Below are 18537 nucleotides of genomic sequence, written 5' to 3'. Positions count from 1 at the left end.
TTTGCTCGTTTTTATTGGTTTTTGATATGTAATCAAATCATCTACTAGAAGGGATTTTTTAAAAATAATTTTTTAGTTGTAGATGGACACAATACCTTTATTTTATTCGTTTATCCATATGTGGTGCTGAGGATCGAACCCAGGGCCTCACACATGCGAGGCAAGTGCTTCACCACTGAGCCACAACCCCGAATATATATTCTTGCTAGTAATCTGTGAGAGCAATCATTTCCTCTACTATTACCAAAACAAGAGTATTAGTAATCTTTTGTCAATTTTATGTTGACAGATTTTATATTGAATCACATTAAGATGAAGGTGAAATATTTTGATAATTTTTTTTACTTTTTGACCATTTGTATTTCTTATTTTTCTAAATTGCCTGTTTATATACATAGCCCATGTTATTATTTAGATACTTATTTTTCTTACATGAAATCCATGGGACAAAATGTAGCCTGCATCAGCCTCTCACCAACTTCAGGTTTTTTTTTTTTTAAGAGTCATTTATTTTATTTTTAAAAATTAATTAATTAATTTTAATTAGGTATATATGTCAGCAGAATACATTTTGATTCATTGTATACAACTGCAGCACAACTTTTCATTTCTTTGGTTGTATGCAATATAGCATTGCACCATAATTTGCAGTCCTACATGTACCTAGGGTAATGATGTCCATCTCATTCCACCATCTTTCCTTCCCCCATGTCCCAATCCCTCCCCTTTGCTCAATCAAAGTTCCTCCATTTCCCCCAATCCCTCCCCACATTATGGATCAGCATCCATTTATCAGAGAGAACATTCAGCCTATAGTTTTTTGGAATTGGCTTACTTCGCTTAGCATGATATTCTCCAACTCCATCCATTTACCTGCAGATGTCGTAATTTTATTCTCCTTTAATGCTGAGTAATATTCCATTGTGTTTACATGCCACAGTTTCTTTACCCATTCGTCTGTTGAAGGGCATCTAGGTTGGTTCCACAGTTTTGCTATTATGTATTGAGCTGCTATAAACATTGATGTGACTGCATCACTATAGTATGCTGATTTTAAGTCCTTTGGGTATAGATCCAGGAGTGGGATAGCTGGGTCAAATGTGGTTCTATTGCAAGTTTATAAAGAATCTCCATAGTGCTTTCCAGATTGGTTGCACCAATTTGCAGTCCCACCAGCAATGTATGAGTGTACCTTTTTCCCCACATCCTCACCAACACTTATTGTTGTTTGTATTCATAATAGCTGCCATTCTGACTGTTGTGAGATGAAATCTTAGAGTAGTTTTAATTTGCATTTCTTTAATTACTAGAGATTTTGAACATTTTTCATACGTTTGTTGATTGATTATATATCTTCTTCTGAGAAGTGTCTGTTCAGCTCCTTAGCCCATTTATTGATTGGATTGTTTGTTTTTTGGTGTTTAGTTTTTTGAGTTCTTTATATATCCTGGAGATTAGTGCTCTAACTTCAAAGCTATAGTAACAAAAACGGCATGGTATTGGCACCAAAATAGACATGTAAACCAGTCGTACAGAATATAAGACACAGAGACAAACCCACATAAATACAGTTATCTCATACTAGACAAAGGTGCTAAAAACATACATAGGAGAAAAGATAGCCTCTTCAACAAATGGTGCTGGAAGAACTGGAAATCCATATGCAGCAAAATGAAACTAAACCCCTATTTCTGACCATGCACAAAATAAACTCAAAAGTGGATCAAGGACCTAGGAATTACACCAGAGACCCTGCGCCTAATAGAGGAAAGAGTAGGCCCAAATCTTCATCATATCGAATTAGGCCCCAACTTTCTTAACAAGACTCTTAAAGTGCAAGAAATAAAATCAAGAATTAATAAATGGGATGGATTTACTAAAAAGCTGCTTCTCAGCAAAAGAAACAAGGAGGAGAAGAGAGAACCTACGTTTTGGGAGCAAATTTTTGCCACATGCACCAACTCCAGTTTTAATGCTATGGGGGATCTTCAGGAAAGGCTGACACTTTGACCTTGGAGCTGTGTAGGCCCAGGTTTTGGAGACCCTAAAAAAGATTGGATGGGAGCTGAAGGAACTGCAGTTCCAGCTGCTTCCCCACGCCAACAAATAAGCTCAGATCAGCAACAAGATGTTCATGTTCCACAGTGTGACCTGCACCAACCTTCAAACTAAAAAATATGACTACTCCTTTCAGGTGTCAGGCATAGTGTCTCCTGTGGCCCTCACTACCCAGAACTATACAAGGAAGGGAACTATAAGTCCAGTTCATCTGAGTTGACATAATACAAAGCCACCAGAACTCTAGTCAATTGATTTTTGTATTTATGTGTGAATTTGTTTTTATTGGTTTGGGAAATGTCACTATGGGGTATGACCTTTCTGTACCAGGAATGCTCATTCTAATCATCCTAAGACGGTTTTTGGAACTTTTTTTCTTTTTATTGGCACTGCTCTTGCCACCAGCAGCCTCTTCAGGCCCACTGCTGACCTGCTCCTCCTAAGAAGAGAATTTCCTCCTTTTCTTGGAGATGCTCCTGCTGCTTGCCTCTTTTGGATCACTACCTGTTTCCTCCTTGGACAAAGATTTCTTCCTTTTGGGAAGACTTGTGCTGCCAGCTGCCTCTGCAAGAAAATTGCTATTTTTCATCCTTTAGTAAAGTTAGGTAGTTTTCTTCATATACATTTCCTGTTTAGTTTATTCCTTGATGTTTGGACTTGTTTTTATTGTAAATATTTATGTTCCCATTTTTTCTTATGATTATTTCTGGCCTATTGAAAATCATTTTGGTATTTATCTTGAATTTTCCATGTTTTTTCAACTTATATTCCAACAGTTTTCAATTGGTCCTCCTGGAGGGCAGTCATTTCACCTGCAAACTAATCTTTTTTTCTGATAATGTAATAATGTGTTTTTTTCTTATCCCCCCCCCATTGCCTTGATTAAAGTTGCCAGAACAGTGTTATAACAGCTATGCTGTTTTTAACTTTTAAGGTAATATTTCTAGTTTTTCATCATTTTGGTTTCTAAACTAAGTGGTCTTAACATTTTTGGTAAACCAGCAGTTCTCAATGTTTAGTGAACATAGAAATTATCTAGAATACATACTTGCTTAAAATGCAAATTCGCAGGAATGGATGTTAAATTTTACTGAATGCCTTTCAACTAACCATATATAATACCTTGTACATTACAGGTACAGTATATGATAATTTTTCATTTGTTGATTCAACAAATATTTAGCACCTAGTATAGGCTGAGGATATGGAAGTAAACAAAGTAGACAGAGTCCTTATTCTCTCTTTTCTTTTCAGAAATAATTTTACAAGCATAAACACTTGAAAGACAAGTCTTTTGAGTCCAAAGGTATTACTTGTACACTGTTTATATTTACATTTTTTGAGCTAATTAGGCTACTGCATTTTCTCTCTCTCTCTCTCTCTCTCTCTCTCTCTCTCTCTCTCTCTCTCCCTCTCTCTCCCTCTCTCTCCCTTCTCTCCCTCTCTCTCTCTCCCTCCCTCCCTCTCTCTCTTTAAGGATTAAACCCAGGGGTGCTTAATCACTGAGCTAAATCCCCAGCTCTTATTATTTTTGGTATTGAGACAGGGTCTCACCAAGTTGCTGAGGCTGACTTTGAACTTGGGATCCTCCTACCTTAGCCTACTGGGCCTCTGGGATTATAGGTATGCACTACCGTGCCCCACAGTTGTACCTTTTTTTGACTGCTTGATTAAATTTATGTTTTACTGCTTTATTGATAGGTAAACGTCCTCTGACCTTATATATAACTTATGTAATTTTGTATAATGTTACTATGATATGAATTTTTTATCCTTTTTAGTTCTACTTAATCATTTTTGCCTTGAATTATGTTTGATATTAATATTACCACTGTTGCTTTATTTTGTTTTGTTTTTTCAGACATGTTTTTTTCTCATTTCTATATGTAAATATTATTAAGATTTTTCATTTGAGGTTTTCTCTTATGATTAGTAACAGTGGCTGTTTCCTTTTGTTCTAGTCTAATTATATTTGCCTCTTTATAGAGAAATTTAACAAATTAACATTTGTCCAAGTATTTATAGTTGATATCTTTGGTTCCTATTGCTTTTGGAGGGAGCTGGAAAAGGAGTAAGGTTTTCTTTTCTTTTTTTTTTCTTTTCATTTTGTATTGATCAAGTTTTCTTTATTTCTCTTGCACAGAGATTCAGAACATCTATTCTTCAACCCCGTCGTCCCCTAAAATCATACACAGGTGTTATAAAAGGTAAAAACTCTTAAAATTCATGATTGTCACAAAAGTAACAGTCCTACAGTCATGATCCTTTTCTCTCAGAGCTCTATAAATGTTTCTCCATAATATACTGTCACTTAGGGATGATAATGATCACATTCTGTTTCTTTTGCAGGTGGCTTTTTTGTTTTGACAGAATTTCTGAGGGTTTTTTTTTCTTTCATTACTCAAATCTTTGTCTTTTTATTTTCTCCCTATACTTTGGAAAAATTATTTGAATGTGTTGTTATTAACTTATTCTGGTTTTTTTTTTGAAACATTCATTCTACTGTTCATTGCTCCTGTTGACTTTTTAATTGGTCAGGTTTTTCATTTTTCATAATTTCTTATTTTCCGATTGTTCCTTTTTCATGAAAACCTGCAGTTTTTCATTATCAATATATTTTGTTGGCGTATATCTAACTTTCATGCAATTAACTATTTATTTATTTATATGTTTAAAATGGTATTCTATGGACATTTAATCTCTCTCTCTCTCTCTTTATTTGTTTATTTAATTTATATGTGGTGCTGAGAATCAAACCCAGTGCCTCACACATACTAGGCAAAGCGCTTTACCACTGAGCCACATCCCCAGCCCAATTCTATATATTTAAAATATACAGTTTGAAACATTTTGACGTCTGCATTAAACTATGAGTCCAGAAACTTCACCCCAATCAAGATGAGTGTACACGTCTCTCCCAAAGTTTCCTTTTGCTTCTTTTTAATCCTTGTATTCATGTCCCCAGGAAACAACTAACCTGCATTTGTCACTATGAATCAGCTCACATTTTCTAGAATTTTATGTAAATGGAATCATACTATGTGCTCTTTTAAAAACATATTTCTAAATGAAAATTTTAAACATACAGAAAAGTAGAGAACAGTAGCAGAATAATGAACTACACTACACCCATTCCCTAGATTTAACAATTATAATGTTTGCTTCATTTATTTTTTAAATTAATAGATTTTAAAATTCATAAATTAATATATTTTAAAATTAATTACTGTTATTTTTAAATTACTAGGACTTTATAAACCTAAATAGCAGCTCTTAATTGACAGAAAAAATTAAGCAGACATTGCAGAAAGTTCCAATATACTCCCTTTTCTACTGTACACATTTTGGTACATTTGTTATAACTAAAGAACCAACATTGGTACATTATTAATGACTAAAGTCCTTAATTTTCTTTAGGGTTCATCCTTTAGGTTATATCGTTTTGTGGGGTTTAACTACATAATTTTGTTTTGGCTTCTTTCACTTACTATAATTATTTTGAGATTCAATTCTGTTTTATGTATATCACATTTCTTTTTATTCCATATTTTATTAAGTTGTTTACTTGTTGATGAACATTTGTGTTGTTTCTAGTTTGGAACTAATGCAGATAAGATTGTTATGAACATTCATTTATAAGTCTTTCATTTCCCTTGAGAGAATGCCTAGATGTGGAATGACTGGGCCATATGGTAGAAATGTGTCATTTTTTGAGATTTTGGAAAAAATTTTTCAAGGTGCTGGTACCATTTTTTTCCCCCCACTATCAGTGTTTGAGAGTTCTGGGTGATTCATACCTGTAATACTAGCTACTCAGAGGCTGAGGCAGGATGATCACAAGTTAGAGACCAGTCTGGGCAACTTGGTGAGATTCTGTCTCAAAAAATAAAAAGGGCTGGGGATATAGTTCAGTAGCAGAATGTCCCTGGATTCAATCCCTAGTACCTCCAAATAATAATAACAACAATGACTATTATTATTATTATTATCATTATTATTATTATTAATAGAATGGTAAACTGCAAGAACTAGGGAAGTTCTGAGAAACCTGCAATTGGACCTAAGGACTTGATGTTCTCATAATTCTCTTAGCTTTTTCTCTTTTTGTTTCTTCTGGATTTTATTTTCCTGTGCTGTTTCATGTATTGGAGTCTGTGGCCTCCAAGAAGAGGAATTTTTCCCACCAGCTTTACTTAGGAAAATTCTGAAGTGAAGTCTGATAGGCCCAGCTTGGGTAACCCTCATCTTTACATTGTCACTCTTTTAAAGGAGATAAGGAACTCAATTGATAAACTCTGGAATTTAGGTATAATGATACACAGTTTTCCCAAAGAGAGGGGACTCTGTTGTCAAAAGAAGTATGGGAAGTAGTTATTAAGTACTCAGACACAGTGCATATCCAAGATGTCATAACATTCTCAGAAACAGAACTATTTGATGACTCCAAGGTAATAGATTACAGTCAGTGGGCTTTGTGAAATTCTCCTTGTTATATACTACCATTTAAACTATTGTTCCCAGGGCTGGGGCTGGGGCTGGGGCTCAGTGGTAGAGCACTCACCTAGCATGTGTGAGGCCCTGGGTTTAATCCTCAGTACCACATAAAAATAAATAAACAGAATAAAGGTATTGTGTCCATTTACAACTAAACAAAATATTTTAAAATAAATAAAAATTAAACTGTTGTTCCTGTGAAACTAATCTATTATACTTGGGCCACATGACATATTGTATACAACATGTAAGAAATGCTAGTTTTTACCACTTGGTTTTTATATTTGTGAAGTTATGCTGATATTCTGTTTAAATATAATATGACAGTCTGTAGTCTTCATTAATATTTGTCTTTGCTTTTTATTTTAGGGTACTAGAAATGAAAACAAGAATATACTGTTTGTTCCTAATGGCTTTTAGTATATATTAACATATTTTTTATGATGGCATCTGAGACTGAGAAGACTCATGCTTTATTGCAGTCTTGTAGCACTGAGTCTCTTATTTCTAGCCTTGGTCTGGGGATATTTTGCTTAGTAGCTGACAAACTTCTTCAGTTTTCCATAATCCAACAAAATGACTGGCTTCGTGCCCTCTCAGATAATGCAGTACATTGTGTGATTGGCATGTGGTCATGGGCAATAGTCATTGGAATCAAGAAGAAGACTGACTTTGGAGAAATCATTTTGGCTGGATTTTTAGCCTCTGTTATTGATGTGGACCACTTTCTTCTAGCTAGATCTCTGTCTTTAAAGGTAAGAAGCATGTTTAATTTTTCTGGCCTTTTCCTTTAATTTATTTTGTACTTTGCAGATTTCTTCATAGCATGAAAACTAAAGAGCTAGAGAGCGTATTTTAAAATGTCTAGAGCTAGAGTCTTATTTTATAGTAAGAAAGCTCATTCATTCAGCTTTTTTGAGTACTTTTAGTACTTCCCCTAAAAATGCACACAGGCATGTTGATAATCAGATTATTTGCCACTACAAAGTGCCATGGATGCACATAGAGTAAGGATCCTCTAATTATACCTGAGAAGTTCAGTGTTAGCTTACAAGGGATGTAATAGCAAACTAATTAACAGGAATCATTTTCGGTTCTTTTTGCATCAGTGACCTTTCTTTAGGACTACACTTAAATTTTTCCCCTTATTCTTCATGTTTTACAGTTAATGTGCAGCTCCTAAATGCGCCATGGAAGTTGAATAGTTTATGGTGGTTCTCAGTCCTGGAGAATGACTTGAATGGATTCATTCCTTCAGTCCCTCTTGGGACCAAAGGCATGCATATCAATGAACTGTCTAAAATACAGTGGAGGATAATATTATCTAATAATGTCTAGTGGAGATAATGTTGTCTAAATGTCAGATTTGCCTATCCTTGGCACGTTTATGACCTATAAACTTTCAGGAAACAAATATAGACTCATAAAGCAAGAACTTTGCTTCAGAAGCCACTGACCTAGAACAGTACCTGGATCACCTAGTAGGTGTGTTGAGTAAATATTTGTAGAATGAATGAGAAAGTATTACTCTTCCTATTATGTATCAAATACCAGCTATTTCTCAGAAATAACTTACTTAGAAACTTACTCAGTAAGGAATTCAGTAATTATCAATTAAAAACGAAATTTAACTTATTTTTTTTTTTTGCTCTAAGTAGAGGCAGCATAACATTTTTGCTTAAAATTGGAATCAGAAGATTTGAGTTTGAATCCTTGTTGTGTGAAGTTAGCAGAGCACTTTTGTTCTTTAAGTTTTCATTCCTTCATCTATAAAATGTAAATTATACTATTATTTACCTCATGGGGTTGTTGTGAGGGATAAATGAGCGTGTTGAATGTCATGGCCTGGTAAACAGCCAATAATAAATGTTAGCAGAGATAGGGATAAGCTATGAAGCTTTATAGAAAATGTAATTCATAAACGCATTCTTCTGGAACTTATCCTGTTTTAATTTTGAAAAACATTTGTTTAATAAATATATTTTAAAAGTTCATTTAGAAGTACTAGTTTGGGGCTGGGGTTGTGGCTCAGCAGTAGAGTGCTCACCTAGCACGTGCCAGGCTCTGGGTTTGATCCTTAGCACTACATAAAAAATAAATAAATAAAATAAAGGTATTGTGTCCAACTTCAACTAAAAAATAAATATATTTTTTTTATAAAAACAAGTACTGGTTTCATGAATTCATGAGATATAGAGTCAAATCCAGTACCAAATCCCAGCTTTGCTATTAACTGCACAACATGGAAGAAGTTCTTGCCTTTTCAAGTCTCCATGTCCTCTAAAATACCACCTAACTCATAGGGTGGTTATGAGGATTAAATACGATTATGCACAAAACCTATAGCATAGTATTACATTGGTCTATTGAATGATGTTTTAGAATTTTTTTTCACATTCACTGTCAGGTGGCACATGATTATCAGCAATAAATATCAAAACTCAGTAAGTATTCATGACAGTGATCTATTTTTGCCTCTATGATAGGCCATTTTCTTCCTTTTCTATTCATGAGAATCTACACTGACATTTCAGAAATCAGACAAGCAACAAGAATATATTGAGGTTGTTTTAATCATCTTCTTATATTCATAAATAAAAATGTGAAAAATCAGTACCCCTCAGCACAGATCCAGAGCATAACCATGAATCATCTCAGTGTCAGGTTATTGGTTTTTGAAATACTTACTGTAAGCTGCTTGACCCCACCCTGCCAGTGAAAATCATGTGCTTCCTGTTAAATGTCTTATCGGTCTTTTCAACAACGCCATGATTAATCTTTTACTAACAAGGATTACAAACTTACCTTTTCTTATTATAGTGCATGAAAGTGCTCTGTGGTGGAAGGAAATGAATTGATTTAGATGTGAAGTTTTCTATAGAAGTTCTCTTAAACCCATCAGAAACTGTGTTGTTCATCTGAACTTTATTCAGAAATAAGGTTCTGATAATGATCATGTGTGGTTTTCTGTACAGTATACTTTATTTTCACATCGGAAAGATTACAGCTTATCTACTTGAAATAATCCTGCTACCATAAAATCTATCATTTTCCTATGTATATTGCTTTTAATGAAAGTTTTAGAACACTGTTCAAATTTAGTTAGCTGATTATCTATTCAGAAGTCTTTCTGTCTGGTTCTCAAAGCATAAAAGAAAAGATGTACCTCTAACAGTACACACACACACACACACACACACACACGTTGTTCACTCTTGTGCTCTTTGTAATTGCAGAGTACTAGAAAGAATGATATAACTACAACAAGATCTTTACTATTTTATTCCTCAAACTTTATTTTGGTTTACACTTTTTGAAATCTCTTTAGTTGGGAATATAATTCATCTACTTTTGTTATATTACTTTTACTGATAGGGAGTTAAGGTTATAAAGTTTTTCTAATTGTACTTTAAATGTATTCCATGGTTTCTACTTTGAAGTTTTTTTGTGTGATTAGTTTTTTTTTTTTTAATTTTTTATTTTTATTTTTTTATTTTTTATTTATTTTTTTATTTTTTTATTGGTCGTTCATAACATTACATAGTTCTTAATACATCATATTACACGGTTGATTCACGTGGATTATGAACTCCCGCTTTTACCCCGTATACAAATTGCTGTATCACATCAGTTTCCCTTCCATTGATTGACATATTGCCTTTCTAGTGTCTGATGTATTCTGCTGTCTGTCCTATTCTCTACTATCCCCCCTCCCCTCCCCTCCCCTCCCCTTTTCTCTCTCTACCCCTTCTACTGTAAATCATTTCTTCCATTTGTATTATCTTGTCTTGCCCCTCCTTTCCTCTTATATGACATTTTGTATAACCCTGAGAATCGCCTTCCATTTCCATGCAATTTCCCTTCTCACTCCCTTTCCCTCCCACCTCTCATCCCTATTTAATGTAAATCTTCTTCTCAAGCTCTTCGTCCCTACCCTGTCCTTGTTACTCCCCTTATATCAAAGGAGTCATTTGGTATTTGTTTTTTAAAGATTGACTAGCTTCACTTAGCATAATCTGCTCTAATGCCATCCATTTCCCTCCAAATTCTATGATTTTGTCATTTTTTAATGCAGAGTAATACTCCATAGTATATAAATGCCACATTTTTTTTATCCATTCATCTATTGAAGGGCATCTAGGCTGGTTCCACAGTCTTGCTATCGTGAATTGAGCTGCTATGAACATCGATGTAGCAGTGTCCCTGTAGCATGCTCTTGTTAGGGCTTTAGGGAATAGACCGAGAAGGGGAATAGCTGGGTCGAATGGTGGTTCCATTCCCAGCTTTCCGAGAAATCTCCATACTGCTTTCCAAATTGGCTGCACCAATTTGCAGTCCCACCAGCAATGAACAAGAGTGCCCTTTTCCCCGCATCCTCTCCAGCACTTATTGTTGTTTGACTTCCTAATGGCTGCCAGTCTTACTGGAGTGAGATGGTATCTTAGGGTAGTTTTGATTTGCATTTCTCTGACTGCTAGAGATGGTGAGCATTTTTTCATGTACGTGTTGATTGATTGTATGTCCTCCTCTGAGAAGTGTCTGTTCAGGTCCTTGGCCCATTTATTGATTGGGTTATTTGTTATCTTATTGTCTAATTTTTTGAGTTCTTTGTATATTCTGGTTATTAGGGCTCTATCTGAAGTGTGTGGAGTAAAGATTTGTTCCCAGGATGTAGGCTCCCTGTTTATCTCTCTTATTGTTTCTTTTGCTGAGAAAAAACTTTTTAGTTTGAGTAAGTCCCATTTGTTGATTCTATTTGTTAACTCTAGCGCTATGGGTGTCCTATTGAGGAATTTGGAGCCCGATCCCACAGCGTGTAGATCATAACCAACTTTTTCTTCTATCAGATGCCATGTCTCTGATTTAATATCAAGCTCCTTGATCCATTTTGAGTTAACTTTTGTGCACGGCGAGAGATAGGGATTCAGATTCATTTTGGTGCAAATGGATTTCCAGTTTTCCCAGCACCATTTGTTGAAGATGCTATCCTTCCTCCATTGCATGCTTTTAGCCCCTTTATCAAAAATAAGATAGTTGTAGTTTTGTGGATTGGTTACTGTGTCCTCTATTCTGTACCATTGGTCCACCCGCCTGTTTTGGTACCAGTACCATGCTGTTTTTGTTACTATTGCTCTGTAGTATAGTTTGAAGTCTGGTATCGCTATACCGCCTGATTCACACTTCCTGCTTAGTATTGTTTTTGCTATTCTGGGTCTTTTATTATTCCATATGAATTTCATGATTCTTTTATTGATTTCTACAAGATATGCTGTTGGGATTTTGATTGGCATTGCATTGAACTTATATAGGACTTTTGGTAATATCGCCATTTTGATGATGTTAGTTCTGCCTATCCATGAGCAGGGTATATTTTTCCATCTTCTAAGGTCTTCTTCTATGTCTTTCTTTAGGGTTCTGTAATTTTCATTGTATAAATCTTTCACCTCTTTTGTTAGGTTGATTCCCAAGTATTTTATTTTTTGGGGGGATATTGTGAATGGAGTAGTTGTCCTCATTTCCGTTTCAGAGGATTTGTCGCTGATATACAGGAATGCCTTTGATTTATGCGTGTTGATCTTATATCCTGCCACTTTGCTGAATTCATTTATTAGCTCTAATAGCTTCTTTGTAGACCCTTTTGGGTCTGCTAGGTATAGAATCATATCATCTGCAAATAGTGATAATTTAAGTTCTTCTTTTCCTATTTTTACGCCTTTAATTTCTTTCGTCTGCCTAATTGCTCTGGCCAGTGTTTCGAGGACTATGTTGAACAGAAGTGGTGAGAGAGGGCATCCCTGTCTTGTACCAGATCTTAGAGGGAATGCCTTCAATTTTTCTCCATTCAGAATGATGCTGGCCTGTGGCTTATCATAGATTGCTTTTACAATGTTGAGGTATGATCCAGTTATCCCTAATTTTTCTAGAGTTTTGAACATAAAGGGATGCTGTACTTTGTCGAAAGCTTTTTCTGCATCTATCGAGATGATCATATGGTTCTTATTTTTAAGTCTATTGATGTGGTGGATAACATTTATTGATTTCCGTATATTGAACCAACCTTGCATACCAGGGATGAATCCTACTTGATCATGGTGTATAATTTTTTTGATATGTATTTGAATCCGATTCGCCAGAATTTTATTGAGGATTTTTGCATCAAGGTTCATTAGAGATATTGGTCTGTAGTTTTCTTTCTTTGAAGTGTCTTTGTCTGGTTTCGGAATCAGGGTGATGTTGGCCTCGTAGAACGAATTTGGAAGTTCTCCCTCTTTTTCTATTTCCTGAAATAGCTTGAAAAGTATTGGTGTTATTTCCTCTTTAAAGGTTTTGTAAAACTCTGCTGTATACCCATCCGGTCCTGGGCTTTTCTTAGTTGGTAGTCTTTTGATGGTTTCTTCTATTTCCTCTATTGTTATTGGTCTGTTTAGGTTGTCTATGTCCTCCTGACTCAATCTGGGCAGATCATAAGACTTAAGGAATTTATCTATGCCTTCACTATCTTCTATTTTATTGGAGTATAAGGATTCAAAATAATTTCTGATTATCATCTGTATTTCTGAAGTGTCTGTTGTGATATTGCCTTTTTCATCCCGTATGCTAGTAATTTGGGTTCTCTCTCTTCTTCTCTTCGTTAGCATGGCTAAGGGTCTGTCAATTTTATTTATTTTTTCAAAAAACCAACTTTTAGTTTTGTCGATTTTTTCAATTGTTTCTTTTGTTTCAATTTCATTAATTTCAGCTCTGATTTTAATTATTTCTTGCCTTCTACTTCTTTTGCTGTTGTTTTGCTCTTCTTTTTCTAGGATTTTGAGATGAAGTATGAGATCATTTATTTGTTGTTTTTTTCTTTTTTTGAGGAATGAACTCCAAGCAATGAATTTTCCTCTTAGAACTGCTTTCAATGTGTCCCATAGATTCCGATATGTTGTGTCTGTGTTTTCATTTGACTCTAGGAAGTTTTTAATTTCCTCCTTAATGTCTTCTAGAACCCATTGATCATTAAGCAACCTATTGTTCATTCTCCAGGTGATGCTTGATTTTTCCTTCCTTCTTTTATCATTGATTTTCAGTTTCATTCCATTATGATCAGATAAGATGCATGGTATTATCTCTACCCCTTTATATTGTCTAAGAGTTGCCCTGTGACATAATATATGGTCTATTTTTGAGAAGGTTCCATGTGCTGCTGAGAAAAAAAGTGTAATTACTTGATGTTGGGTGGTATAGTCTATATATGTCAATTAAGTCTAGGTTATTAATTATGTTATTGAGTTCTATAGTTTCCTTATTTAACTTTTGTTTGGAAGATCTGTCCAGTGGTGAGAGAGGTGTATTAAAGTCTCCCATGATTATTGTATGGTGGTCTATTAGACTCTTGAACTTGAGAAGCGTTTGCTTGATGAACATAGCAGCACCATTGTTTGGGGCATATATATTTATGATTGTTATGTCTTGTTGGTGTATGGTTCCCTTGAGCAGTATGAAGTGTCCTTCTTTATCCCTTTTGATTAACTTTGGCTTGAAAACTATTTTATTAGATATGAGTATGGCCACTCCTGCTTGTTTCCGCAGTCCATATGAGTGGTATGATTTTTCCCACCCTTTCACCTTCAGTCTATGAATATCTTTTCCTGTCAGATGCGTCTCCTGTAGGCAGCATATTGTTGGGTCTTGTTTTGTGATCCATTCTACTAGCCTGTGTCTCTTAATTGGTGAGTTTAAGCCATTAACATTTAAGGTTATTATTAAGATATGATTTGTTCTTCCAGCCATATTTGTTTATTGATGTTACTAAACCTGATTTGTTATCCTCTTTGACTACTTTCCCCCCTTTACTGTCCTACCTCCCATTGTTGGTTTTCAATGTTATTTTCCATTTCTTCTTCCTGTAATGTTTTGCCAAGGAGTTTTTGAAGAGATGGTTTTCTAGCTGCGAATTCTTTTAACTTTTGTTTATCATGGGAGGTTTTAAATTCATCTTCTATCCTGAAGCTTAATTTCGCCGGATACACGATTCTTGGTTGGAACCCATTTCTTTCAGTGTTTGAAATATGTTATTCCAGGATCTTCTAGCTTTCAGAGTCTGTGTTGAGAGATCAGCTGTTATCCTGATTGGTTTACCCCTAAATGTAATCTGCTTTCTTTCTCTTGCAGCTTTTAAAATTCTCTCCTTATTCTGTATATTGGACATCTTCATTATAATGTGTCTAGGTGTGGATCTCTTATGATTTTGCACCATCGGCGTCCTGTAGGCTTCTAGGATTTGGGATTCTGTCACATTCTTCATGTCTGGGAAGTTTTCTTGTATTATTTCACTGAATAGATTGCTTAATCCTTTGGTTTGGAGCTCTGTGCCTTCCGGTATCCCAATGACTCTTAAGTTTGGTCTTTTGATATTATCCCATAGCTCTTGAATGTTCTGCTCATGGTTTCTTAGTAGACTTGCTGAGCTATCTATGTTCTTTTCAAGTTGAAATACTCTGTCTTCATTGTCTGATGTTCTATCTTCTAAGTGATCCACTCTGCTGGTAGTATTCTCAATTGAGTTTTTAAGTTGGTTTATTGTTTCCTGCATTTCTAGTATTTCTATTTGTTTGTTTTTTATTACCTCTATCTCCCTGTGAAATTGATCTTTTACTTCCTGGATTTGTTTGTCAATGTGATCTTTCATTGTCTGATTTTGCTGTCTCATGTCTTCCTTGAGACTCCAGATCATCTGAAGCATATATATCCTGAACTCTTTATCTGATATTCCATCTGTTGCAGCTATTACCTCTTCTAAAGTTGAGTTGACCTGCATTGCTTGTGATCCCTTCTTTCCTTGTCTTTTCATACTGCACGCGCTTCTTTCTGCTTGGTGCAACTGTTGTGTTTTTGAAATTTACTAGCCTGAAATCACCTCTTCCGTAACTGAATGAGCTGTGATCAGTAGAACATGGGGATGATTACATCATCTCTCTGAAATGGCGGCTGCTGTCCTCCTCTGTGGTCCGACCAGTGTCTGGAACCAAACTGGACCGCTTCTCTCCTCTGTCTCAAAGCTGAAACTCAGCCCTAAGCGCTGCCAAAGTCCTAGCGCCAAACCGCTAGAGGCCGTTCACAGACTCAGGCCTGCGGGGCCCAGTCCAGCCGCCTCCGTGGCTGGCGGGATTGTGTCCCTGCTCCGCGTTGCTCCAGACCGGCTGGAGGGGGGTTGGGTGGTAGGAGTGTGGATCCTAACGCTGAACCACCAGAGGCAGTTCGCAGACTCAGCCCTGCAGGGCCCAGATCAGCCGTAGCCGTGACCGGCGGGATTGTGTCCTTGCTCCGCGTTGCTCCGAACCGGCTGGAGGGGGGTGGGGTGGTAGGAGTGTGGATCCTAGCGCTGAACTGCCAGAGGCCGATCACAGACTCAGCCCTGCAGGGCCCAGATCAGCCGCCGCCGTGACCGGCGGGATTGTGTCCCTGATCCGCGTTGCCGAGATTCAGTCGCCTGGGACAAACTGACCCCTCACACAGACTTACTAGTTATCGGCAGGTCTCCTTCCAGTGGAATATTGTTAGAAGATCTTCAGCAGGTCCCATGCAAGTGTATTTATGTGTCTCTCTGATCCTGTTACTGCGGAGGTATAGAAAATGCTGCTTGCTCGCCGGCCGCCATGTTGGATGGTCGTGTGATTAGTTTTGAAAAACCTTGTAATTCTGTTTGTATTCTCCTTTTTTTAAAAGAGTTGTTCAATAAAAAAATTTAAGTTTTAATTAATAGGATGATGTACAAATTGTATAGCATAACATTACATTGGTCCTTATTTTGAATTTAAAAAAATTCAAGGTGTATGGCCCTTTTTCTTATATAATTATTTAATATTTTTAATCATTTGTGCATTTCTTTTTGAAATTTGTTTTCTTTGTATTCAATATGTGATTGGTTTCTTCAAATGTTTCATGAACACTTGAAGAAGAATGTGTATTTCTCTGTTTTCAGAGTATATAATTCTGTAAGATAAATTTTATTGACTATATGGCTTGTGTCTTCTCTGCCTTTCCTTATTCCTCTCTTGATCTCTCTTGGATGGCACTATATATAAGCCTTTTTATTTATTAGAGTGTTTCTGTGTTGCCTTATGTCTTTAAAAAATTGTTGCTTTATTATTTGGTATATAGATATTCATTAGTTATATTTTCATGGTGAAATGTAGATTTTAGAAGCTTTTTTAAAATATTATTTTAATTGTAGGTGGACACAACACCTTTATTTTACTTATTCATTTTTATATGGTGCTGAGGATTGAATCCAGTGTTTCACACATGTTAGGCAAGCCCTCTACCAATGAGCTACAACCCCAGCCCTTCAGTGGCTTTTTAAAGATAACTTATTGTTTTTTACTCAAATTATGATTGTCTGATATCAGTATCACCACCCCTATTTCTTATTTGTCTGCTTTGCTTTTGCCCTTTTGTTTTGGGCCTTTCTGAATTTTATTTTATTTTTTTCCATTAATATACAGCATATCATTGGATTTGGTTTTGCCAAATTGAAGGTCTTTTCATTTAGTGAGATAAACCCATTCATATTTATAAACATTATTGATAGGTTTAATCTAAAATTGGCCATTATTTTGTTCAATTATGTGTATTATATTTGGTATATTCCTATCTCTATGATGTACTTTCTTTGTCATTTTATTTTTAAAATTTCTTTTGTTCTTTAGGAAGGCTTATATTTATATTCTAGTATTACTTCTGTTCATATATCTTTTTAATACTTATAGGCTTCTACTTTCTTAATTAACCTTTAACTATCTTGTTTGTTAATTGTTAATAGTATCTTTTAATTCTCAGCTATCAGCTAAACAACAATCTTAGAGCTCACTTTACTTTTTTCTTTCCCCCCTCTTCTCCTCCTATTTTTTTGGTTGCTTTATTTCTTCTAAGAACGTACAATATCTATATATTATTTTTATACTCTTGTCCTCACTTTTAAGACTTTTATTTACACTTAAAAATATTAAATGTTCATCATTAGTCAATTTGCTCAGGTTTTCTTAGTCATTTCTTATTTGGGTGAAGCTTATAGATTCCTCAGAAAGATTACATTTTTTGTGACTTCTTCCTTATTTAAAACAATTGCTAATAGAAAAATACTACATATTAAAATTGTTGCTAATATCATACTATTATTATAGCCTTGGTGTTTAAAGGCAGCTTGGTTAAATATAAAATCCTTGGCTCACATTTTCTTTCCCTGAGCATTTTGAAAATACTGTTCTTCTGTTATCTTACTTTGTTTTGCTGTCATTGTTAAGTCCAATGCCATTGTAATAACTCTTGCTTTTCTATGTTATTTAGTTATTTTGCTTAGAGGCCTTAAAATTTTTTCCTTTACATTAATAGTTTTACCAAATGTATTGTGGATATATAACTACAAAGGTAGAGACAAAAGTGGAATAATAATACAGAAATGTTATATATTCTAATGAAATAGAAGTAAAACAACTAAAATATGGAGGAGAAGGGGGAGTAAGACGAGTTTGGAATGAATTCTGATGTTTGAAGAATGCTAGCTTGATGGGGGATGGGTTACAAGATTCCTAGTTAAAGGTGATCTGATTTGACAGTGTGACAAGATACAGTCTCTTAAGAGGATAACTTTTTTTTTATGTGATTTTTTTTTTTGAACAGGGAACCAATTTTTTGTTTTCTTCTCATTCCTTTATCCCTTCACCACTGTTTTAGCTATTTCGCTATTGTGACTAAAAGGACCCAACCAGAACAACTGTAAAGTAGGAAAAGTTTATTTGAGGGCTCATGGTTTCAGGGGTCTCAATCCATAGTAGGCTGTATTCCTTAGGGCTCAAGTCAAGACAAGACATAATAGAGGAAGAGTGTGGCAGAGGGAAGAGTCTCACATGATGATCTGGAAACAGAGACAGAGATTCCACTCTCCAGATACAAAATATAGATCCCATAGCTACGCCCCCAATGAGTCATTTCCTCCAGCCACAC

General features: G+C 35.4%; 1 protein-coding gene across 5 annotated transcripts in view; it reads left to right on the top strand.

Moving 5' to 3' along the window:
* Tmem267 (transmembrane protein 267) overlaps nucleotides 1–18537 on the top strand; it is a 29565-nt gene that overhangs the window by 5159 nt on the left and 5869 nt on the right. For 2 of the 5 annotated variants that reach the window (XM_026393601.2, XM_026393604.2), the window contains exons 2-4: nucleotides 3313–3364; nucleotides 4202–4265; nucleotides 6922–7307. In XM_026393601.2, coding sequence (XP_026249386.1) covers nucleotides 6993–7307 — 315 coding nt within the window. In that variant the 5' untranslated portion in view covers nucleotides 3313–3364; nucleotides 4202–4265; nucleotides 6922–6992. Of the gene's footprint in view, nucleotides 1–2463; nucleotides 3365–3604; nucleotides 3682–4201; nucleotides 4266–6921; nucleotides 7308–18537 lie in introns of those variants that run through there. The other 3 variants (XM_077800214.1, XM_077800217.1, XM_077800219.1) reach the window with 3 other exon arrangements.

Source organism: Urocitellus parryii, chromosome 1, assembly GCF_045843805.1.
Source record: "Urocitellus parryii isolate mUroPar1 chromosome 1, mUroPar1.hap1, whole genome shotgun sequence".
NCBI lineage: Eukaryota > Metazoa > Chordata > Mammalia > Rodentia > Sciuridae > Urocitellus > Urocitellus parryii.
The sequence above is the reverse complement of the archived record's forward strand: the minus strand, read 5'-3'. Positions and strand labels throughout refer to the sequence as shown.